This window comes from Halichoeres trimaculatus, unplaced genomic scaffold, assembly GCF_033239565.1.
Source record: "Halichoeres trimaculatus isolate MK-OKI-2021-1 unplaced genomic scaffold, fHalTri1.1 fHalTri1_scaffold_21, whole genome shotgun sequence".
NCBI lineage: Eukaryota > Metazoa > Chordata > Actinopteri > Labriformes > Labridae > Halichoeres > Halichoeres trimaculatus.
In genome coordinates, this window is record NW_027437199.1 from 17,085,617 (window position 1) to 17,111,597 (window position 25,981).

Here is a 25,981-nt window from a genome sequence, read left to right on the forward strand (position 1 = left end):
TCACAGCCCTTTGTGCTCTGATTGGTCAGTTCTATCAGAGGGGCGGAGGGGGTAGAGCCAGGGGGCGGTTTTTGCAGCATGGCAGTATCTACAAAATCGTCACATTGAATGGAGCAGACCGAGCGAGTTTGCTGTTTGCCAAGACTTCACCGTAAGGCATTGATAGCACTAATAAAATGGCAGAGTGTAAGATACGTCCTTTTGTATTGGACCCGAGTCAGACCCGGACGGTTCTGCAGCTCAGGAGGAAGAAAATCCACCTGGACACAGATCATCTCAGGACGCTTCAGTGTGGTGAGTCAAACCGGTACTGTAACATGTATAGTTTATACGTGGAAATATAGGCAGACTTCACCAATAAACTATTTCTATAACAGGGCTCCATCCTGCTCCTTCACTTTTCTCTGTCTGTTTAATCCATCATGCTGAAAGTGTAGTCTAAAGATCGCCTCTACCGTCAGTTCCTCACTATGTTATTACCGCCGCATTACTGTGGTCCAGGTTCACAGTGCATGTCAGAACAAGCATGCAAATATCACAGTCTCACAAGTATTACGACGTCTGCTAAAACTAGTATTTTAACTGCTAATTCACCATGTAAAGCTGAGCTGCTCAGCAGAGCAGAGTCCCTGCATCCAGCATCTGAGGGGGGATACTCAGCTCTTGGTGGGTGTATCCCTCGGTGGCGGTTGTGTGACTAACTGACATCACAGAGGAGGAGCTGCTTTATCAGATTACTCCAATAAAAAGAAAGGTACCTCGTGTCGTCACTAGTGGGGGGGCTTATTCGGGCTATGTTCCCAAAGGAGGAGGAGTGCATAGTTTGAGATTAAGTAAAAAACACCTCAGCATATAAGCACTATAACAACAAACAAAAAACTCGAAGACTTGCACATATATCACTGCACATTTACATGATTTAATCCCCTAAAAACTATTTTTTTCACACTTCTGTTTTAGAAAGCCTCTATTTCAGCCAAGCTGCTGTCTCTATAAGGCTCCCAGCTCCACAACTCCCTCTTCCCTCTGATTGGTCAGCCCTCTGTAGGCCTGTCAGGAGAATATTACAGGCAGACCTTAGTGTTTGAGGCCCCTCCAACATGTCAGGAACCAGTTACGAGAACCTTATGTGATGACCTCATCATTTCAGCAAGTCTCATGAAGATCGAGAATAGACCTTTTTCGACCAGTTTACAGACAGACTCAGGGATTTCTTCAACAAATGAAGATGTAGCAGCTTAAAAATCTGAACACGCTAAGTATGAACATCCAGAAATGTTGCTTTATATCCATGTTTAAAATCTGGAAAATAACAAAACTCCCCCTTTAAATGATTGATTGATTGATGGGTTTTATTTGTCACTGCACATGTTCCAGAGCAACAAATTACATTTTAGTTAATAATGGAGGGTTAATATTTGGGTTAATAACTAAGAAAGCTTTCTGTAGCTGAAGTTTTTAGCTTGTTTCGAAGCAGACTGAAATAAATGGACGCATCATAAAAAATTGGATTGGATCAGAAGTCTAAAAATCTGTATTGTAAAATCCCTAATTTATAAAATGGTGTCTTGAATTTTTTTAAGTTGGTTAGGATTCTGTGAAATGAACCAGGCTTTTCTAGACAGAGACCTAAAAGACATCACTGTGTACCTGGTTTAACCTTACTATAACCTTCACACTTTACAGTGCACTCAGTTTCCACGTGCAAACACCAACATTTCAAACATGCTCATTTATTCTGCTCCCTGCGTACTCAGTGGTTTAAAAGGCCTAGTTAAACTCCAGGCAGCCCTTAAGGCAAAACATCTTAGTAATAATGTTTAATGACTATACATGGAGGGTTTTTCGCTAAATACTTTCACAATGTTATCATAACTCAGAGGGGAAAAAAAACACCCGTACCCAAATGTCCCCTGGAGACTGTCTCGCAGATTATCCCATCAGAGCAGTGTTGCTCTCCACACACCCTTTCCAAAACCTCACGAGTGGATTGTCTGGTTTAACTTATGAGTTGCATGTGTCTAATAACTGTGTCGTTAACAGATTTCACCTGGAAACTGAGACAAAAAAGAAGAGATTGCAGTGAGCTGTAGATCTGCAGCTGAGAGGTATGACTCCTGAGGAATGCTCCAAATGTTTGCAGAATCTCTGCAAGTGTGCGTGTGTGTGTGTGCAGCTCTTTTCTTTGACTCTTTCCATAAATCCCTCTCCCTTCCTTTCTCTGCCTCCCTGAAGCTCCCTTCACAGAAATTTACATCCATGATACACTTTTTAACACAGCGGCAAGACACAAAATTTGCATCAAAATTAAATCCCATTTTGATCATTTGCAACAATGTGAGAATAAGGATTATAACCAAATATGACTATCGGTGAACTCTTCCTCCTCTCCATCCACCCTCCTCATGGTTTCATCAATCTCATCCTGGTCACATCAGCCCTCATCACTCTTCTCATTCCTCGCATTCCCATCTGCTGGTTTCAGCTCAATTCCTACCGTCCATCCATCTTTCCTCACCTCCTCCTGGCTCTTTTTTCCCAGCGCCCTACTTTGATCCATCACTCTTGTCCACTTCCCTGATTTCCTCCTTTTACCGCTCTATGTTTTACACATCTTTACATCCCAATCCATCTCGCGGATCCATCCTCCCCCCTCGCTCACACTTTTTCTCTCACGTCCATGCCGGGATTGCCGGGCGAAGCATTTTTTTTTTTGCAGCCAGCTGGCACAAGAGCTCTAGCTTGCAATTTTGTTTCTATACAGTAAATGAAAATCGCATGCAGGAAACACTTGGCACCATCCTGTTTTATTGGACTTGGACTAATCTGGACCCCTGAGGATGAACCCAGTGCCAAGTTTAAGTAATGAAAAAATTAGAGATGCATCAGTGGGTCAGTTCAAATCCAGGTGTAATAACACAAAGTGCTGAAGGGTGGTTACAGTTCTCTACTTGGTCAGCACATCAAATGGGCTGCAGTGCGTTTCCAGCACTGACTCACTAAAAACGAAGTTTATCCTTTATTCAGGGAGAGGAGGGGCTAAGTTTATGACAGCTTTGGACTCAAACCATTTCCAGATCTGCACACTAACCTGAAGACCTGATTTGCTGCCATGTTCATAGAGTGGAAAATAGTCAAGTGCCAGTCTTTGTCTGCTCTCTGTAACTCTGACACTGTGAGCAAAGGGAAAAAAACAGAGCCAGAGGAATAAAGGAGGAGAAGGAAGGAGGGAGGATTTCTCCATCTCTGTCTCATCTCTCTATCTCTGTCATCCAACCGTCAACCTGGAGGGAAGCAGGCACCCAGGTGTAACAGGGACTGTGTCTACCTGCCTGTTTGGATTAAGATCCCCTCACACAGATACAGAAACTCAGAGAGAGGGAAATCTGATGGACTACAACACTTTACCCAGCTGGTCCCTGTAGCATTGCTTGTTCTGCTCCTTTAAAGAGGGGTATTCTGCTTTATCATAGTTTGATCATGGATACGAAGTAACAATGTTGGATGTTCAAACAAAACCTGTGCAGATTTTCAAACCCCTACTTACCGATACATTGTAGAAATCCCAGAATCTGTCTTTAAACCACTCAAAACAGTCTGTTCTAAAAAAAATAGCATATGATCTTCATATGACTTACTTGGTTCCTGGGAGCTCCTAAAGAAGTTTTTTCAGCATTTCTTGTGGTGGTTATAATGTTTCTTGAAGATCTGCTCACCAGGGATGTCCCGATCAGATACACTGATCGGTTTTGGTGCCAGATATGGCTGTTTTTTGAGGCTTGGACAGCATCGGATTTCGTTACGGGATCAGGACCAATCCAGTTTTCACATGTTTTCAGCACAGTCACGTTTTATGGCTGCTGTAAATCAAACCACGTTGCAAACATGTCTGCTTCTCTTTGGAAAGCAATGGAAGTAAAACAGCATCTTGTAGCATTTGTAAAGTGAGTGTTATTCACGGAGGTACCAACAGGGCTCACTTTAATACATCAAATATGATCCCAACGGAATCACCCAACGGAGTACAGGATTAACCAGAGAAAGGTATTGGTATCAGATCAGTATCGGAAAAACATATAATGAAAAATCAGATTGGATCAGAAGTCAAAAAATCTGTATTGGGACATCCCCAGTGCCCACTATACCAAAGCAGAAGAGAATTGTGAACTTATGACAATGTAGAGACAGAAATGACATCCAGGCCTCCAGAGTGCTGGCCAATTAGAAGGAAGGGGGTTTGTGGAGCCGGGAGCCTTAAAGAGACAGCAGCTAAACGAAGCGTTTTGAGACAGGGGCTGAAATAAAGTAAAGCTGAAGTAATTTTCTCCACCTCGAGGAATCGTTTAATTTCAAAAAAGATCAAAGAGTGGTATTTCAGATAGAGCTGAGGCCATATTAAGAGAGTTTTCAGACCCCTCATCACCTCTTATACTAAAATAGCAACTAGCAACAAAACTAGCTTCTTTTCTGGAGTTTGGAGACTAATGGGCTATTCTACGAAACGGGTGCCATTTGGGTCCGCAACATCTGATGAGATGCACAAGGCACAAAAAATGTGTCAAAGTGTGTTTACAAATTTTGGAGCTACCAAAGCAAGTGCAACAACAATGTATTTTATCCAATTACTCGATTAATCGATGGGATTTTCAGTAGAATACTCGAATACTAAAATATTTGATAACTGCAGCCCTAATCTGCTGCTCTGCTTATTAAATATTTGCACCTTTTGAATTTTTCCCAAGTGTTAAAGCTTGTAATTAAAATAGATTTAACTGGGTTTTATACCATTTGATCCTAAAGCAAAAGCAGCTGTCATCTGTTGATGCAGAAGGTGGAGGTGACTCATTGTAGCTGTTCTTAAGAAGCATTAAAAAGCTATTCATATTTTATTTGAAAATCTCTCTTATACCATGTTCCATCACCCTAAAAGGAAATTATAGACTTTGTTTTTGTTTTTGGTACATTTCATCCTCTGCTGAAGGTTGGACAGGTATACAATAAAATCCTAGACAACCTGCTGAACGAGCACTTATCTTGTTCTGACACCGTTTCTGAGTATGAACCTTTGGGTTGTATCAGACATATCCTGCTTTCAATGAAAAGTATCAGTATTTTTCCATAAATCTTCACATAAAACCCCACAGACATTCATGTACACACAGAGAAACACACACACCTCTATTCCTAACCAGCACCTTGACTATTAGGTTAAATAATTCAAGAGAAATGAAAACAGTGCAGCAGCTAAAGTACAACAACTACTGGCTGCTGCATTTCCTCTGCGCACAAACAAAAACGTCTGACGTCACAGCCTTGTCAAGTCCTTTCAGCTCCCCCAAACACAGATATTTTTACATATAGAAAAATCCATGGGTGTAGCATAGTTATAGAATTAATGGGTATAATGACTGCACAGAAACATGCATGCATCTGTGTACCCATGTGCACAAATACAAGAGCATACGTGTCAAGATAAATACGTGTTTATAAATATGTATTTAGGCTTGTGACACGCACACTTGTGTTTACAAAAGGCCCGATTGTCCTGACACACACGTAAGGCTGCCAACACGCAAGGACACACATTCCCTCCTGGTACTGTCCTCTTCCTCTCCCTGTCACAAACAAACACACACACAAACAAACACAGCTGGCAACAACTTCTACTAAAAACTGCAGATACCAACACTTTAAAAAAGGAAGTCACACACACACACAGACACACACACGCAATAATGTTGCAAATGCATGTGTTTGCACACTCATGTGTAGTCTCTAACACACCTGAAACACACGACCAAAAGTAGTCACCTCACACCCCACTCTTTAAACACATGCACAGTCCCCCTCTTTTCCCTCACACACAGAAAACACACACACACACTGGTGCTGACGTCACATGGCCTGCCTCAAGTACAGTGGATGATAGATTGAACCAGCAGCTCCAGAAACAGAGTAGTTATTGTTCGGATGGTGGGATTCAGAGCTGAGACAAACCACGTAGAAAAGAAAGCTTGGGGTGCACGGTACCAAGGTTATAATAGTTAATTAAAACGAAATTAAAAAGGAAAACTAAAATTTAAAATACATTGCAGTTAACTCAAAGTAATAAAAACTAGAAAAGAAAACAAAAACGATAAGTAAACTAAAACTGTATCTTGTGTTCACAAAACTAACTGAAACTGACTAAAATTAAAGACAAAATTCCCTTAGTTATCGTTTTTGATAATATTAATAGCCTTTAGGATTTAAATTAATCCGACACAGTTTCCCAACCAATTTTACGACAGTTTTAGGCAGTTGTCAGCGCCGTACGGCACCGTCATAGCGACGTACTGGGACGAGCTTGTTTACTGCAGTGACTGGCTGTGCGCTGTGCTGCGACCAAACATAGTGGAGCAATGAATTAGAGCATCTGTAATAGTTTAATTTCATGTGAGTCTGACTTTATTGTTACAGAGTCCAAGTTTCTAAATATTTAAGCTCATATTATATTGTTTTATATCATTTATGTTTTTATTATTTTTATTTAATTCATGTTAACATTATTTTATATAATTTATGTTTATATTTTTTATATTAAGTTTATATTATTTTCTTGTGTTTAAGGCAGCAGCCAACAGTTCAGTATCAGCATTGACTGAGCAGTGAGCACTATGTTGGACTGGAAAATAAACAGTATGACAAAATATTTACTCTGACCTTTTTGAATCCTGCTCCTGGTTGATAAGGTATGAAAAAACTAAAACTAAACTAAAACTAAGCCTTGTTACAAAATTAAAACTAAATAAAAACTAGAATGCCCGCTCTAAAACTAATTAAAACTAAACTGCGATGGAAAAAATATGTCAAAACTAACTAAAACTAAACTATAATGACAAATCCAAAACTATTATAACCTTGCAAGGTACGCATGTGAAATTACAGATTACCGACATATTTCGCTTTGATTTTAACAACAGAGTGATCACATCAGAGTCTTATAAGTTATTTAAATGTGTTTGCAGGGGAAAGAGCATGCAGACTAGGAATCCAGGCTGTCATGGCTCCAGCTATAAATGTTAACCTTCTGGATTTCTTTAGTGAATGCAAACTGGCTGATGTTGAAGCCTAGAAAGAGACAAACTGTGTGTGAGTTTTGGAGTAAGAAAGAAACGGACAGTAGTGAAGCTTTCTTTTGGCATTCCAAGCATTCCTTCATCTTTTCCTTTTTTATGCTCCTCTGTCTTTCTCCTTGAAACACAATACTTACCTGCTGTGATCAAAGAGGTGGAACAAATTGGGCGAACACACTCTCACACACACAACACAGCAATATGGTGGACTAAAAATGACAAAGGAGACAAATAAAAGTGGCAATTAGGCCGGACAATACAGCAGGCGTCCCCGCTCAGATCAACAGATTTGTTAGCCGAGGGTGTGTCCATTCTGTTGAATCCAGATCTGTGGTGAAGCTGCTCCACAGGCACAGATGGAGAGCCAGGAGAGGGAAGAGGAAGGAGGGAGTCTGAAAGTGGGAGTGAAATGTTGACGCAGAGAAAAAGACAGAGCGGGGAGGAGGTGATGGAGAGCGTGGTGACATAGTTGTGGGAAGAGAAAATTAGTGGATGTGGGTAGTGAAACAAGAGAAAGCAAGTGGCAGAAAGGAGAGGAATTTACTCTTAAGAGAAACCATCAAATCTGACGGACGAATGAAAAATGTTTATTTCCACTTTTCTGGAGGTAATTCAAATTCCTGTTCTTATTCAGAATCAGGCCACTGCACCCTCTTTCCTCTTTGGCTCTTGTTTCTATCTTTTACTTGAAATCATTACACACCCACCAGGCTGTTAACAAGAACATGCAGAATCTGTCACAGAGCAGTATTTATATTCAGTGGTCTCACAGTCTACACAAGCAGCCAATTTGCATGGCTGCTCCGTCCAACCTGAGAGCTGCAGTTCTACATTTTTCTAGATAAACTGGGGTCTAGTTTCTGTGTTTTAAAGGAGGAGACAACTATTAACTGACAATGAGGGTCTCCTCAGCCTTTTAAGCATCCTAACGCTTCCTTTACACACTGCTTTGGTTCACTCTAATTAGACCTGTTGGGGCTGTTTTAAACCTTACAAACCCACGGGCAACCTGCCCAGCAGAGAAAACCATGCACCTCAAGCTAATAAACACAACACATTTTGAAAAAGTCAGTGGAAACCAGAACATGGTAATGAAAAGTGTCGTTAATCTGTAATAAGGCCAGAACTCCTGACTCTTATCCACTGCTAACATGCTTTTTCACTGATGGATGCACAGATAAGCAACAATGCCAAAATTATTATGATTAATCACTGTTGTATAAACAACAGTATGATACTTTTAAAAAGGAGGTTTTGTACTTTTTTAGCCTAAATATATATATATATATATATATATATATATATATATATATATATATATATATATATATATATATATATATATATATATATAAGCCTTTTTTCCACCTAGTGGTTCAGTTTGGTTTGCTTCACTACAGCAAGCAATTTGCGGCGTTTCCACTGATCCCGTGACAGGTCCCTTAATAACTGAACCGTACCGTCCCACTTTTTGGGACCCTCCCATTCGGGTGCCAGACAAACCTATCTGATCCCAGAGGGTGGAGCTACAACACTGCAGTCTGTTCATTGGTCAAAAGAATTGTCACATACTGTGCCACAGCAGCTATATTTTTCCTTGTGTCACTCTGTCTTCTCTAAGACAAAGCTTGATTGCACACTAACTAAAAGCCTCATGGCAGTCGCAAAGAAGGCAAATTGCTCGTTGCTCTTTGTTTAATGTTGCATTTATTTTCTCCATTGGATTTATTGCAGAACGACTTAAAGCTTAAAGTGATACTCCGGGATGGAACAAGTTGGGTCCTATCACAAGGTTTAGGGCAGAAATTACCCCTACAGCAGTGTTTTTGTGCAGCAGAAGCCCAGGGCGCTTGCACCAAACACCCCCGCCCTGCTCCTCTGCCAGTTTCCTCTGTACTCAGACAGGGCCAATTTTTACTTGACCGAAAACACAAATTAACGGACTCCCACCAAAAAAATCTGATATGGGTCTGCATTCACTCTTTATTTAGAGAATTTTCAGCGCGTTACTTTCACACAAAAACACCGCTAAATAAGGCTCTAGTTCTCATCGTGTCTCTTCGTCCTGGCAGACTACCTGCGTTTGTTTATATCTGGCACGCCACACGTGCGGACTGATACACTAAGCGGCGAGCGCCTCGTAGCCAGCTGTGGCTCTGCAGCGGAGGTAGCGCCGTTTTACGACATGATGAGAACTAGAGCCTTATTTAGCGGTGTTTTTGTGTGAAAGTAACGCGCTGAAAATTCTCTAAATAAAGCAGGAATGCAGACCAATATCAGAGTTTTTCAGTGGGAGTCTGTTTATTTGTGTTTTTGGTCAAGTAAAATATGGCCCGTCTGAGTGCAGAGGAAACCGGCAGAGGAGCAGGGAGGGGGTGTTTGGTGCGTGCGCCCTGGGCTTCTGCTGCACAAAAACACTGCTATAGGGGTAATTTCCTGCCCTAAACCTTGTGATAGGACCCAACTTGTTCCATCCCGGAGTATCACTTTAAGGAGCTGGTGATCTCTAAGATGTCAGTGTTTTAGCTCAGTTGTTTGAACAGTTGTTTCATGGGATGTGATTTTAATCCATTATCTTGTTTTTTACTGACTATTCTTTGTCTTTTTTGTGCTTCCTGTCTGTAACTTTGTGTTTTGCTGCTGCCTGTCTTGGCCAGGTCTCCCTTGAAATAGAGGTTTTGAATCTTGATGGGACCAACCTGGTTAAATAAAGGTTAAATTAATGAATAAAATAAAATATTCATTAGCAGGACACACTGTGTCGTGCTGCTAGAGCTTCATGCTGTTACATAACTGACACGGCTATTGGCATCTGGCTCCTATGCTGCCTACCAAGAGGGGGCACGATTGAATGTGGAAACCCAAACTGGATTATGCTTTACTAGTCTAACCTGTACTAAACTGTACTGATCCAAAACCGGACTGCTTGGGGTCAATACTGTCTGTCTGGCACCCTTGTAGTAGCTTCACATGACTTACAGCTACAAAAAAAAATATACGACTAAGAAAACCTTTCTTTTTTCATTCCTTTAAGCTGCTGTCTCTTTAAGAATCCCACTCCGCAAACCCCCTTCCCTCTGATTGGCCAGTCCTCTGGAGACCTGTCAGGGATGGATCTATGGGAAGACCCTGGTGTTTGAGGCCCATCCCTTTAAGGTGTCATGAACCAGTTAAGAGATCCTTGATGACCTCATCATTCCAGCAAGAACTTGTGTTATCTTTTTAAGAACAGATCAGTTTACAGGCAGATTCAGGGATTTCAGCAAAGTATATGTAGCTGTTTGAAAATCTGCATATGTTTAGTATGAACATGTAGCACTGTTGCGTTATACGCATGTTTAGAATATAAAAAGCATGACACCCCTTCTTTAATTTTCCACTAAGGGAGATCTGTCTTGCACTTAGCTGTCTCCACAACAGTTTTATACAGTAACCCAATGACTGACAAAGTTTCAATTATCCTGTCACTCATGGATCCAGTTTACGAAGGCGTGTGCCAAAGAAAAACTAGCTCGAGTTTGAGGATGGCCATCACTCTGGCTTAAATCTATGCTGACACACTGTACAATTAATGTGAGGAGAAAAGGATTAATGAAGAGTGAGCACAGACAGAAGGAGAGCATGAGATAAAGAGAAGAGGTGGAGGGAGTGGGATGAGCATGAATAAGTGAGAAAGAGAGTAGGAAAGGAGAAGGGAGGAGGAAGGACTGAGGGTGGAGATGAGATGTGCATTCCTCAGCAGGGGCGTGACACAACGTGCATGTGTGTGTAGAAGTGTGTGTCTCTGTACACACATCCCCAAGAAATTACTGGGAGGTAGGTTAATTCAATTTTTAACACAAAGATGATGGAAAAAGGGAGAGAGGAGGAGTGAAGGCAGGAGGGAGGAAAGCGAGAGCTGACTCACGAAGCGGTGATAGAAATAGAAGGAGAGAAGGAGTAAGAAGAAAAAGGGAAGAGAAAAAAAGAGAATAAGGGAAGGAAAGTGACGGGATAATGAGAGCAGGAAATAAGGAGGGCGACTTGGGTTAAATGGGTGTGATTTGTCAGGAGGAAAGAAGGGAATGAAAGTGAAAGAGCTTCAGACAAGGAGAGAGTACATCTTGTATTTCCCAATATTAGAGACCAGAACATATTCTTACATGTCGCAACGTGTGTGTTCATTCTCACAGCAACAGCACACACACACATAGGAACAGAAGACAGCAAAGTGTGAAGGCAACTGAGGATTCTTCCAGCGTGATAGATTGATCATCTGTTCCTTTGTTCTCACACACACACACAGACACACACGGCTTCGCTTTGAACAGATTCTGAGATTTATGGATGCACACACACACACAGGCATGCACATGCAACACATGTTCACACACGCGCACACACGAACCAAACAGGAATTTTTCTTAAAGAGTGAATTTAAATCTGTTACGTAATTGCACAACTTGGAATCCTCTGCAATCAAATCTGAGCCGTCTCCTGGGTGTGAAAAACTCACACAGATGTAAAGATAATAAAAGCTGTAATGACCAATGTACCGAGCACTTTCAGCTCCGCTTTCAAGATGACAGCGTGTGAAATGAGTCACTGTTAGTAAGCGCATGACTGCCAGCCTGCATGTGTGCAAGTCATCTCTTGTATAATATCCCGGCCTCCTGCCAGACTCGCTGCTTCTCATCCAGATGGCTTCTGAACCAACAGACAGCTGGGAGTCCCCGACCAGGCGGCCTGCTTCATCCGTTTACCCGTCTTCAAGACCGTCTTACTGCACTGAGACAAATCCACCAGAGCAGGCCAAGAAATGATCAGGGAATGCCCCACTTTTTGCATGAGCATACGTCTTAATATGTAAGAAAAGTGGAGCAGCACTTTCTGAGACTTCTGAGGCTAAATTTGGTTGGGGAGTTGTTGTGACGTTGTTGACATTCAGCAGACAAGCCGTCTAGAGGTATAAAACTCCCACAGAAACACACACACAGTGACATTTCCTTCCTACCTGTGTCTCCTCCTGCACCACTCTGTACTGCTCCTTCCACACAGCGATCTTCGTGGCTTCATCCTTCCTCAGAGCTCGCTCTTTCTTCAGCTCTGGACTCCAAAAGGTCTTGATGGAGTTCATGGAGGAGCTCAACTTGGACTCTTTGGCCTCCAACTAAAAGAAACCAGCATTATACATCATAACTGTGTATTCGTAATGCTTTTTGCTGACAGAAATATAAAAAATACCAGGTAAGTGATCAAAGACAAGAATATGAAATGAGACAGAAAATGTCACAAGTAAATGAGATTTTGATAGCTGCAGAGTGTTTGGATCACAGTGTTCTTACTTCTCTGCGTAGCAGTTCATTCTCTCTGAGCACCTCTCGTAGCTGTGTCTGCAGGTCTGTCATTGCACCTTCTCTCACCTGGTAAAAGAAATAAACAGTGAGTGTAAAAGCTTTGACACCAGAGAAATGCAAATTCTGGTTAAAGTCTTATGGCTGTGCAACATAAAATTAGCACAAAAAGACTTTAGTCATCCTTTAGACTTCAAACATTAAACCGTTTATGCCCCAATTTTTTTTTTTTTGTCGCCACCCACAGAAATAAGCCCATGAACAAAAAAATATTTATCCCAGGTACATTTTTTGGTGGAGGGTTACTCTTGAGACTTGAATGATTAAATAATTTGAATATGTTTGGGGGGAAAATCAGAAGAAATTTATGAAAATTGGCTCTTTTCAGAACAATTTGCATCCACCATGTTTTCCACCGGAAGGAACAGGAAGCAGATGATGAAATGTGACAGGAACCACTTGGAAACAGGGATGGGTACCGAATTAGGTACTTTTATAGGTACCGACCGAATTCTGTCAAAAGTACCGGGTACCGATTCACGTAAAACCAAAAGGTACCACATTTAGGTACCTAAATGCATCTTTGTGACTGTGAGGGAGTGGAAGAGTTGGCGATTTTCCATACTGGACATGAACACAGCATTACAAGGTTATATATTGTAGAATAATTATATTAAATTGAAAAATGTAATATTTTATTATTAAACAAATTAATATTTTTTACCACATAAACACAAAAAGTACCAAAAATTGGTACCGTTGAGTACCGGGACCGATTGCCAGGTATCAGGCATCAGTACCGCATTGTTTCAAATGTGAAAGGTACCCATCCCTACATGGAAACTAAAATTGTTCTATGAATCAAAATCTTTGTTTACGTTGTCTACTAGCACATAAGTGGGATAAGTTGCAGTAGTAACTCTGAGATTTTTCATTGTGAGTAGAAAATGACAGTGATACACTTCGGCAACAATTGTTGCCAGCGGGGAATAATGGGTTAAAACCAATACACAAGAGTCAACAGTAGAATAAGCTGTTCGGTGACAGCAGAGATGAATTGGCAATTTTTTTCATGGGCACAACCCTCGTCCTCAGCTCTGCCGCCCATCCAAAAAAATGTATGTTTCCTACAAATATGGCTTCATTGAAAAGAGAAATAATCAGGCTTTCTAAGATGTATTACCAGGAAGCATCATTACAACAAATAATCTACCAACCACAAATGTCCTTACTTTTTGTGGAAACCTTTTTTATTGCAGCTGCAGTTACTACTGGACTTCACCTACAAATCACTGCGGCTCAAATTTATGCAACTACAAGACATCGAGTTTGAAAAAAAAGGACTAAAAACACTGGTTGCTTTAATTTTAATGTTTCAATCATGCACACATTTGTCTTGATTTTACAAATTTACGCTATCTGATAAACTACACAGGAAGTCTGGAGGAGTTAGAGGGAGATAAAGATGTAATTATGTGTTACATAAATAATTAGAAACAAGTGAAGGAGGCAGACATGGAAGAAGGTGTAAATCTTGGAGGGGTGAGCGGTCAGATTCTGACTAATGTTGCAGAGGAGGTGGGAGGGCAGACCACGAAACCAACTGAAGCTCGTCTTTAACAGTTGGTTTAGTGTTGTTCAGATTTTCTAAAACCACTCACTATGATAACATAACAAGGCAGTAGTGTTTCCTACATTTTTGAAGAGAATCAGAACAAATCTATCGTTTAATGGAATATTTCAATGAACCTGACCTATTTGAACAGAGATTTATTTAATGATACTAATCAAACATCTTTCATTTCTGTCTGTTGGAAAAAAACATCTGGAACAAGACTTTAGCCGCTTTAGCAGATATAATGGAAACAGTTGTTCAGCTCCTTGCATAGGGGAAAAAAATCAAGCATAAAAATATCTTCTTGCAGTTTTGAGGCAGGATGTGTCATTTCTTTGCCCAGGGCAGTGACTTTCTCAGGTTTTGGTCAAGGAAGATTCAGGGAAGCAACTTCTCAAGGGGGAGATTTAGTCCAGCTCACGAAACAGAAATCAGCTCCAAACAATAAAACAAAGTTTTAGTAGCTTGTATTTAGGTTTGAGCTTTTTGAACGATCAGAGATAACAGTGGAACTGATAATCTGCTGCTTTAATTCTTGACAAAAGGGCTTATACAATTGTCCTCTAAAAGACGATCTGTTCAGCCTTGATTGCAGGTTCACATCTGGCCATAATATGGAGTTTTTCTGGGATAAAAACTCACTTTCCCATGAGCACCCAGTGTTGTAAAGACATGACTCTTTCCACATTTTGTATTTGTTTCAAGAGCAAATGATGATCTAATCATTTTTTTAACATTACTTTTCTTTGTTCAAGAAAAAGTTTTGCAAAGTGGCACAGTAATTTATGTACTCATGTAGTGCTATTGTTTAAAAAGTGACAAGCAAACTGTAAATTCAGTTTAAAGTGTTATTTGGTGCATAGAAGTTGAGTAGAGTGTTAAGTAACCAATTTGTCACAAATAGTCTCATTTTAAAGGATAAGTTTGGTTTATACAGCTTTTACATTGTTTATAGAATGAAATAAAACAAAATACTCACCAAGAAGGTTTTCCTGATCCAAGCAGTGCTTCGGGAGATATTTAGATCCAAAATCGTGCAGCGGACGTCCGTATGATGGGATCCATCGGGGCATAGACAGCACCGCTCCTAAAACTGCATTAGCGCTGTGTGGCTGTAATGACCTCTGAACTGACGAAGACTTTGTTTACGTTTGCCCCTCAAAGAAAGGAGGAAGTGGAGTCAGCTCTCCAGAGAGTACTGCGAATTGCGCAGGGGTGCAAACGTAAACAAAGTCTTCATCAGTTCAGAGGTTGTTAAGCCACACAGCGCTGTCTGGAGTGACACAGTGACACTGCCGCAGAGGACTAAGCAGGAGTGGACCATGATGGAATATTGGTGAAAAACACAAGTTTTTGGACGATTAATGCATTTTTAGGAGCGGCGCTGTCTATACCCCGATGGATCCCATTATACGGACATCCGCTGCACCATTTTGGATCTAAATATCTCCCAAAGCACAGCTTGGATCAGGAAAACCTTCTGGGTGAGTATTTTGTTCTACTTCATTCTATAAACAATGTAAAAGCTGTATAAACCGAACTTATCCTTTAAATTGTGGATTATGAACAGATGAATGTATAAAAGTGAGACTATTTCAAGACCATTTCACAGGACATTCAATGTTGGTTATTTTTTTTGCTCAGCTTACCTCAAGAGATAAAACATAAAGCATGTTTCGTTGTTCATTAAATGCAGCAAATGAAATAATTAATCTGGGCTATTATTTACACAAAAAATATAACTATCATTCGTAGTAGTAGTAGTAGTAGAAGTATAATTTTTCATGGGTTATCAAGACACCTCTCATCAAGATGAAGAATCAAAGGTGTGTCTTTAGTTAGTCTCATTACAGAACACTTCTTAAGTTGCGTTTACTGCCAAGTTCTCAGAGTCAACACTGGACTCAGCTTATTATGACGGTGGAAAGAATAATCGTATTCATGCTCTGGGGGATGTTCACGCTGTCAATGTGCCAATTTCAAGCTCCTTCAAAACCTGCAGCATCTGCCCATGAAACACCTGTGAAATAATCATGCTCTCTAATCAGCATCAGGATAAACTGGAGCTGTCAGCTGGTTGTAGATCTGAGGGGAGCACACCTTCGGTCTCAGGTTGAGATTAGCAAAAGAGAAAACTTATTTCAGGTCTGTGGGCAAAAAGACACCTAACAAATAAACGCACAGGTACACAAAGAAAAACAATTTCAAATTCATATAAGAAGAAAATCTGCAAATCCTCACCTGTCTCATGGAGTGAGGCACAGTAGCTGCTTGTGGGGGCTGGTTTGGCATGTCCCCACCAAACGCTATGGCATCACTGGGCATGAGTGCTCCTCCTCCTCCTCCACTGTTAATGTTAGGACTGCTCCCCATGACAGCTGCTCTGACCCCGTAGGGAACCCTGGCCCCAGCCCGGCCCAGGGTCATGGTGTTTTTAGGCAGCGAGGGATTCAACCCGCTGCCCAGGCTCCCAACGCCAATGGGGTCATCAGCTGTGTCGGTGAAGTACATCGGGCCCCCTGTGGCGTAGGCAGCATTGAGAGACTGAATATTCTCCATGGAGAGGGTTTTACCAGAGCCGGTGAGTCCTCCAGTGGAGCTGCTGCTGCTGTTCCTGCGGTGGCCAAGGCGTGGGGAGCGGGGGAGGCGTGGGGAGCGGCCGGGGCTCCCTGACATTGACCCGTTTCCATTTGATCCAACAGTGTCCAGCTTTGAGACGGAGCGGGAGCTGCTGTACATGATGAAATCTTATGCTATGTTTACTTGAAGTCAAAAGACGGTTCGGCTCCAACAAACAATCACAAGCACATGCTCAAAAACAGCTTCCAAAAAAAATTTTGTATCCTCTTGTAACACCTGAAAAATCAAAGCCCCGTCAGTCCTCTACTGTACTCCTCTTCAACTTAAAATATCCTCATGAAATGTTGACACGGCTCTGATCACAGCCTCTCTCACTGTAATCGCTGGGCTTTGTTAGAAGCGCAAATCAATGGGGCATCCCTCCAGATAAAGGCAACCAGATTATCCCACACAGCCGGGGATGATGGGATCACCTTTAAAGAAAGAGAGAAACAGACAAGGATTGGGTGATCAGTTTAATAAAGATAAACTGCACTTAAAGAACAAAGGAGCCCAGTGGATTTTTACCAGGTAACTGTTTGATTCACCTACTTTGAGCAACAGATTGGCTTCACCTCACTGAGTACAGGATAGTTTACCTTATCATCATGTATAAGATAAACATTCTCTGCCTGAGATTATAGTTTTAAGGATCTATCTCTAATTTAGTTCAACAGGACTGAGGATTCAAAGTGCAGCAGCCAGCCCAAAAACCTACGTTTGCTGAGTAACCCTGAGAAAGAGGTTGAAAGGCTATGACCTGTGCTCTTATATACAGTAGGGCTGGGAGGATATGCTATTCTTGCGATTCAATTCTATTTTCTATTATGATTTTTGGGGTGCTGATTTAATTTAAACTGCCATTCTTCGATATTTCACCCTCTGCTGGAGAAAAGTAGTAACTTTTTTCTAGTGCTGTCAGGCGATTAAAAAAATTAATCTAATTTATCTGCGATTAATTAGATTAATTAATTACAGGATTTGTAATTAATTAATCTAATTAATCACATTTTCATCTCAAAACTGCTTAAGGTCCCAAAATAAAGAATTTGAATTCCAGGACATTAAAATTACATTAAAAGACATCAAAAAACGTTTTAAAATAAGGTGGGAATATATACAACACATTTTTAGGTACCCCGAGGCATAAGGAACACATGAAAAAAGTTTTATGGTTCTATCTCTACAAAATCTACACAGTCCTGCACCTAAGATAAGCTGATTTGATTTTTAGGACGGTTTTTGCTTCTGTCACATTTTTACTTGATGTGGACTCAATTTTCACTGCAATATGAACTTCTATACTTCTATGAGGTCAGGAGAACCAGGGCTAAAGGCTAAAAACTGTGAGGAACTATGTACAAAACACATAATTCAAGTCTTGGATCAAAGAAAAGTGAAGTATTTTCAGTTTTACATGCTCTGAACACACAAACTGTTGCTCATTTTTGCAGAGCAGCCCCAAGCTGAAACATGACACCAGGAAGATGGAAGGAAATTTTCAAAGAATTCTTTGGATTTAAATACAGGGTAAACATCGATCATTCAGGGCTTGTTTAATGCAGTAAAGAGTGTAGAATTATCTGTTTTTTAAAGAATTGAGCTAGAGCAAACGGTTGATTTTGTGCAGATTTTCAAAAAGGACGTGTGAATAAACGAGATGTGGACAGCAGTCCCCCAAAAAATCACTCTCGCTTCCCCCCGGTTTCAAGTATGTTGCTGACGTCATGTGTGATACATTCAGGGACCGTCGGAAATTTGAAAATCTGACGAGAACACCACTTTTTCCAAGTAGGACAAACTGTTTGTAAATGCCAGACATTTGAAAATAAGTGCGTCTTTGAACGCCCCCCTGGTTTGGGATCCAGATTAATCTGTGTTAATTTTTATAACACGTTAATTTGAGGTGTAATTAATTAATCTAATTAACGCGTTGACAAAGACTCTCAATTTTGATATTGCCAAACAAAAAAAAATCCTGATATATTGTATAATGATTTTTTCTCCCACCCCAAATATGCAGAAATGGATTGTTGATAACTTGAAAAATCTGGCGCCTGATCTGGAAAGAGCTCACTGAATAATGAGCTATGAACTTTCTGGAGAGTCTTATTTATACATTTGTGTTTATTGAATTAAAGAGCAGCCTCAAATGCTGTCTGAAGTGTTAACTCTAAGACCTGTATTCCATAAAAACCAGCACGTTAACAGTGACAGTAAACCAATGGCCGGTTGGTCAACAGTCGTTTTACAGTTATATGCGTATCCTTGGAGACAGTGATGTAATTCTTACTTCAGTGGATACATGACCCACACAGCACACACTGAACATCTGATCCTCACTCTCCCCTTACTGAAGTGACCTACAGTGAACTAAACTGTGCTCCATTAACAATCAATGGATGCATGAATGAACACTTCTGTGCTTGTTTTTTGTTTTTGACTTTTTAGTGACGAATCACTGGGTAAAAGAACATCTTTTGAGTTATCAAATTTTGTGTTTTGACCTTGAAATGCTCACCTGACTTTGTCTGAAATGATAGATATCTAGGATTTTTTTCCAATCTGTACCTCAGCAAGCTACATTATCAGTGTTTGTGTAACTTTAAGAAAGTAAAAGAAAAGTGGATGTTTTGTCTGAAATAAATGGTGTGTGTCCTTTAACATGCAGCTTCTTGCGCATTTCTAACTACAAATGTAAGGGTTTCATTTTTAGTGTGATTAACTGTGCCCTCGACCCTGCTTTTGTGTCGACTCATGTCTGAACCAACCCCACAGAAAGTGTTGCTCTGCACAGCACAGATCTTTAGCCCGGGAGATGTGACTGAGATCCATCCAGCCACAGTCACACACACTCAGTCCCAAAAAGGGACCATCTGCTCTGTTTCCCCTCAGGCCAAAAACACACACCTGGACCAAAACAGGCCAGGACCCTGCCTCTAGGTCTCACACACACACAAACCCACACACACACTTTCATACAGTATCTGCACTTACGTAAGCACAGAAAGTAAAATCTACAAAATCAATAAAACTAAACACAATCACACCTAAAAACTTAAAGGGGACATATCATGCTTGTTTCTCCTTTTCACTATGCCAGACTAGGATGCCTGTAAAGCATTTCTGCCCTCAGTACAAGTCATTTAGTTCCTTCATTGCCCCACAATAGCGTTCTCAATATCCTCATTTTAGTCCATTCTGAAGATCTCGTTGAAACGCTCCGTTTCAAAGAATGACCTCCAGTGACCTCGCAACGTCACAGCCCTTTGTGCTCTGATTGGTCAGTTCTATCAGAGGGGCGGAGGGGGTAGAGCCAGGGGGCGGTTTTTGCAGCATGGCGGTATTTACAAAATCGCCACATTGAATGGAGCAGACCGAGCGAGTTTGCTGTTGGCCAAAACTTCACCGTAAGGCATTGATAGCACTGATAAAATGGCAGAGTGTAGGATACGTCCTTTTGTATTGGACCCCGAGTCAGACCCGGACGGTTCTGCAGCTCAAGAGGAAGAAAATCCACCTGGACACAGATCATCTCAGGACGCTTCAGTGTGGTGAGTCAAACCGGTACTGTAACATGTATAGTTTATACGTGGAAATATAGGCAGACTTCACCAATAAACTATTTCTATAACAGGGCTCCATCCTGCTCCTTCACTTTTCTCTGTCTGTTTTATCCATCATGCTGAAAGTGTAGTCTAAAGATCGCCTCTACCGTCAGTTCCTCACTATGTTATTACCGCCGCATTACTGTGGTCCAGGTTCACAGTGCATGTCAGAACAAGCATGCAAATATCACAGTCTCACAAGTATTACGTCTGCTAAAACTACAGTGTTTTAACTGCTAATTCACCATGTAAAGCCGAGCTGCTCAGCAGAGCAGAGTCTCTGCATCCAGCATCTGAGGGGGGACACTCAGCTCTTGGTGGGTGTATCCCTCGGTGGCGGTCGTGTGACTAACTGACATCACAGAGGAGGAGCTGCTTTATCAGATTACTCCAATAAAAAGAGAGGATCCTCGTTTCGTCACAACAGTCGAAATCTCGCGGCCAAATGGCAATGACCTATTTTCAGAGGCATCAAATCTCGTTCTAGGATATCAGAAAAAAATACAATATGTCATTTTTTGAAAATTCAGGGGGTGTAAGGTCTTGTTTTCAAATTTGTTATATTATATGTAAGTATTCAATCAGGGATCAGCATGATATGTCCCCTTTAAGTGAATATTTGGAGATGAACCCACACAGACATTAGCTCATTGGCCACAAGGGATCGGGTCAACAACACACACATCTTCATGCTTCATTTGAGGCCAATATGATGAGACTGCAGGGACAGCATGAAGTGTGAGTGAGTGCTCAGGGATTTCCTCCTCCTCCTCCTCCTCCCCTCTGGACCTGCTGACCTGTAGATAATGTATATGCTCATGCCCTCATTCTGCCCATAATGCAAAGCATTTTCAGTCTCCAGCCGCTCCCTCAGCTTTAATTTAAGCGTTTACTGAGCACACACTGCCGATTTCTAAGCAATGACCCAAGTTTGCTCCTCCTGAAAGGTTAGGAGGGCTGTCCAAGAAGAAAAATCCCTCCTCCCTGCTTGCTTTGAGGAATCTGCCGTCAAACAGCAGAGGAGCAACAGAACGTGGACTCAAATAATTGCTGATTGTGATATAACCGCTAATGGTGGTTGTATGGTTTTCAATAAACGATTATTCATATGTTGCAAAATCTCATTACTACTTATTTCACATAAAACGGCTTTAGGCCAACTGTTGATCTGATTTCTCTTTCAGCAGAATTACCACCATGACTCTAGAGAGAAGAACTTGTAATTACTGAAATATCAACACCACTGGGATCAAACACATCATCAAACACACATGGCACCATGAGATGTCAGCATATGCATGTTCATGACCATCTGTTAATGGGCCAAGCCGCCCTCTTGCCCACAAGTGTCAGAAAGCTGCACAGAGGGATTAATTCACAGAGGAAATAAATGGCTTCTGCACCCACTAAAACTGAGCAACCAAGCCTTGGAGGCAGCGTTTAGTTCACAAATTATACGCCCACGTGCATTTATTGAAGGCAAAAAAGGCCCTCTAAATGTAAGCACACACAACCACGTGGAGTGAACAGAACAATTTAACTATCTGATCAGAGATGGAGGTAACTAGGGACCCACCTACCCGTGTTAAATAATAACTGACATGCTCTACTGTTGGATTAGACTGGTGATGTTTTAGATAAAAGGCAAAAAATGAGAAATGGAATTATTGAGGTTGATATCTAAATTTTACCTGCAGTATGGTAAAAAAAAAAAACCTCTGCGCATGCGCAATACTCCCTGGAGAGCTGACTCCACTTTCTCCTTTCTTTGAGGGGCAAACGTAAACAAAGTCTTCGTCAGTTTAGAGGTCATTACAGCCACACAGCGCTGTCTGGACACAGACTGCAGTAGAGGACTAACCCGGAGCGGACCATGATGGAATATTGGTGAAACGAATGAGTTTTTGGACGATTAATGCAGTTTTAGGAGCGGCGCTGTCTATGCCCTGATGGATCCCATTATACGGACGTCCGCTGCACGATTTTGGATCTAAATATCTCCCAAAGCACTGCTTGGATCAGGAAAACCTTCTGGGTGAGTATTTTGTTCTACTTCATTTTATAAACAATGTAAAAGCTGTATAAACCAAACTTATCCTTTAAGCCTTTTTTGAAGGAGCTGCTCTTGAAACTGAAAATGATTTTGCAGCTCTAATAAGAGCACAAACACACATGTTTACCTCAATTTCCGGGTCTGTATTCTGTGTGCTGCCCTTTGTCAGTGCTGTCCAATGAGAGCACTGATCGTCACACACGTGGATGTGTTGACAGAATATAGTCCAATTGCAAAAAGTACAATTTGAATACAAACCGCACCAAACAAAAAAAGAAAGTCTGCTTTTGGTCCGGACCAAACAAGTGGACCAAAGGACTTTTCTGGTCTGAATACATCCTTAAATTCACTGAAGTATTGGGAAACAATATCTATGATAATGTGTTTTCAAAAAATAAGTTGTAATGTGCACAGTTTAAGATAAGAAAAAAAAATACAGACAGGACAATTTAACCACAATAAATACGTAAAGAACCATTAAATATGTATGAAATGTGCACACACTGACATTAAGGTAAAATGTCTTCTGAAAGGGCTAAGATATGTTGTCCATCACAGACGACAGCTTGGCCATCATTCCCCTGTCAACCTCCACAGGGCCCAGACTTCAGCCCAGAACAGAGCTGGCCTTCTTCACCAGTCTGTTCAGTCTCACTCTCCTTTGTCCTGTCCGCCTACAGAAGGTGAAATCCTTCTAATGTGGCGTTCATTTCAGGCGTTAGCTCCGTTCACCATGTCTCATGCCAGTATCTGGTGTTCAGTATGTCGGTTTGTGGGCAAAACTAGTGCTACAAGGCCGGGATCAATTTTACAGTAGGGCAAAAAAGTATTTAGTCAGCCACTGATTTTGCAAATTTTCCTACTTGGAAAGATGAGAGAGGTTTGTAATTTTAATCAGAGGTTCACTTCATCTATGAGAGACAAAATTAAAAAAAAAAACATGAATATCACATTGTATTATTTTTAAAGAATTTATTTGTTGATTATGGTGGAGAATAAGTATTTGGTCACCCACAAACAAGCAAGATATCTGGCTTCATAGACCTTCTTGCAAAACATGAAAAAAAAGTGAGTGTCTGACTAAATACTTTTTTGACCCACTGTATGTTGTATTTAAAATCCTGCAAGTCATGCTTCAATCCATCTTCAGCTCTTTGACTCTTTACTGCACTCTCATGTTAACTCAGGCAGGAATCAGTATGCACCTATCCCTACGGTTAGCACAACACACATAAAACAGTAAAGACGTAAAGAATTCAATGTATCATTGAATAATAAAACATTAACTCTGTATGAGTTTAAAAAAAAACCTGTACCACAAGATTTTCCATCGTACAGATCCTTTATGACAAACAGAGAAAAAATCCATCAACATCCCTCCAATCTGGTTTTTATCATTATAACCTCGTCAGATCAGAACACCTATGATAGCATTGTTATCCTAGCAGCCTTTTCTGCTGTGCTGTAAAAACCCAACCTCAAAGAGCCTCTCTAGAACCACAATACTTCCTGGAACAGCCCCAGGAGTGAACCTGAGAACTAAAATAACCTCATCTCCTTTATGTCCACAAAACACTCTACAGGAAACCCCAGTACACTCACACACACTCATAACGCCCTGTGTTTCATCCTCTACCTCCCTGTACTGTGACTAAAAGCATAAAATTCTGCTTGTCTCATCTTTCCTCCACACACTGCCTCCTCACACACAAACACGCTGTTGTCTTAGGTCTCATAAAGTCCAAGAATATCACACCAGGATACCAAGAATGTCTGTGTGGCTGTGTGCTGCGTACTGTACTCTGCACAGTCCAGGACAGACTTTAGGTTTATTTTCCCAGCAGTGCTGTGGAAAAATGATGGCGTTTTTAAATTCTGCAGGGTCAAATTATTTGTAGTAACAGGGGAACCATACAGAAAAGTTGAAAACTGGTATCCATAGGCATGAATGAAGTTGGTGAGATGAAAAATGAATTTTGATTCCCTTTTATAATCAGCAGAGGGCGCCTTCTGGCTTTGCCTTCCATTATTCAACATCGTTACATCATGAAGGCAGCAGAGGGAGATTTCTTTGATAGAAGATAGTGTTCTCAGGAGCACCTAGGTAAAAACATTTTTACGGCATAAAGCCTTACAACTTTTCACATCTAAGTTATAAGGAATTCATAAGCTCAAGACATATTTCAGTTTACCTACCTATTACTGTTAAAACAAAAGTCCTTAGCTCCAATTTCTTGCCTCTTTATAAAATTGGATTTCAGCAAACCAAAGTATCAGATTGGGACTCGGTAGATATTCAGTACTAAAAATTAACAATGAGGGTTTTCAGTCAGCTGATTCTCTCTGCCCACGTCACCAACAGAAAACCCCTTTCTTACACGGATGTTATCCCTAGTCAGAGACAGAAATAACAGTTGTTGTGGTTTTAGGTTAACATCATCATCCTCCTTCTGCCTCTAAGCCCCTCTTCTCTCTCTGACTGTCTTCTCTCGTTGATGCTTTCACTTCCTCACTCTTTCTCCAGCGGCATTCCTGAAGGTGTTCAGCATGTTCTATTTATGCTACAACCACACACATATGCATCTGTCACAGTGCAAAATGCAACACAACACACACAGCTCAACCTATACTTAGCCAGCTGGTGTTTCAGTGAGGGAGCCGATTTAGACAAGTTTGTCTCTGGCCTGGGGATCGGGACTCATAAAAATCACATCATGTTGAATATTATTATCCTCCTTTGCTCTCTGTTACTGTCAGGCTTGTTGTGATATGATGAGGCTGGAGAGGACCTACTGATGCAGTCTGGGTTCACCAACCCTGCTGAAAGTTAACTCGACAGGCCAGCTGAAGGGGAGAGCCGTCCTCTTTCAGGACCTTATGTGGGTGGAGATTTAATATACAATCTTTAACATTCAAAGCTTATGGGAAATGATCAATATTAGCTTTTATCTTATAAGACTGTCTTTAAGTTCATCAGTATGAGCCGATGTGACATGTTTTGCATTCATTTGACACTCAAAAGATCATATATCTAACTGCTGATTCAAAGAGAGGGTTTTCATTGAGCAGATAAAGTCACCTGTTAGAAATACTCTGGTTTGTTCTCAGGGTCCAACGTGACAGAAAAATGTCAGCAGGGTGGAGATATGTGAGATATGTGTGTAAAAATATGACTTTTAACCAGGCATGTGTTTGTTTTCTTTGTTTAGGACAACTTTTTACTAGAAACAACGTAGCGAGGTAAGGTATTTATCAGTACAGTTATGTAGCGCTGTTGTTCGAAGCGTGACAACAAGAAAACGTAAGTTTGTACCGTACGTCAGCAGCCGGCTATATGTAGTGCTACGACATATCCATAGGCTGACATGTCAACAAGCAAAGTGTCAGTCCATACAGTACTTCAGTAGTTGTCCATGCGTAGTGCTGAAAGCCCGGTGCGCTAATATGTGTCAGTAATGTGTTGGTGAATCCTGGTTATGTCCTGCCAGTCATCTACCAATCAGAGCTAACGTAACTTTTTCTGTTGGACAGTTAGGCTCCAGTGTCCACCATCACTACAAAATTAGTCATAGAAATCATTTTCAGCAGAGAAAAAGAAGGATCTCTCTTCTCTCTAGTAAACCTCGTCATCTGACGTG

General features: G+C 41.0%; 1 protein-coding gene across 9 annotated transcripts in view; it reads right to left on the reverse strand.

The window, feature by feature from the left end:
- LOC141810375 (ELKS/Rab6-interacting/CAST family member 1-like) overlaps window positions 1-25,981 on the reverse strand; it is a 181,759-nt gene that overhangs the window by 148,329 nt on the left and 7,449 nt on the right. For all 9 annotated transcript variants that reach the window (XR_012600089.1, XR_012600088.1, XR_012600087.1 and 6 more), the window contains exons 2-4: window positions 16,305-17,116; window positions 12,440-12,517; window positions 12,109-12,264 (exon numbers count right to left, since the gene is read on the reverse strand). Coding sequence is in view for 6 of the 9 variants with exons in the window: in XM_074697846.1 (XP_074553947.1) it covers window positions 12,109-12,264; window positions 12,440-12,517; window positions 16,305-16,802 (732 nt within the window). In the remaining 3 variants the exon portion in view is untranslated. The remainder of the gene's footprint in view (window positions 1-12,108; window positions 12,265-12,439; window positions 12,518-16,304; window positions 17,117-25,981) is intronic.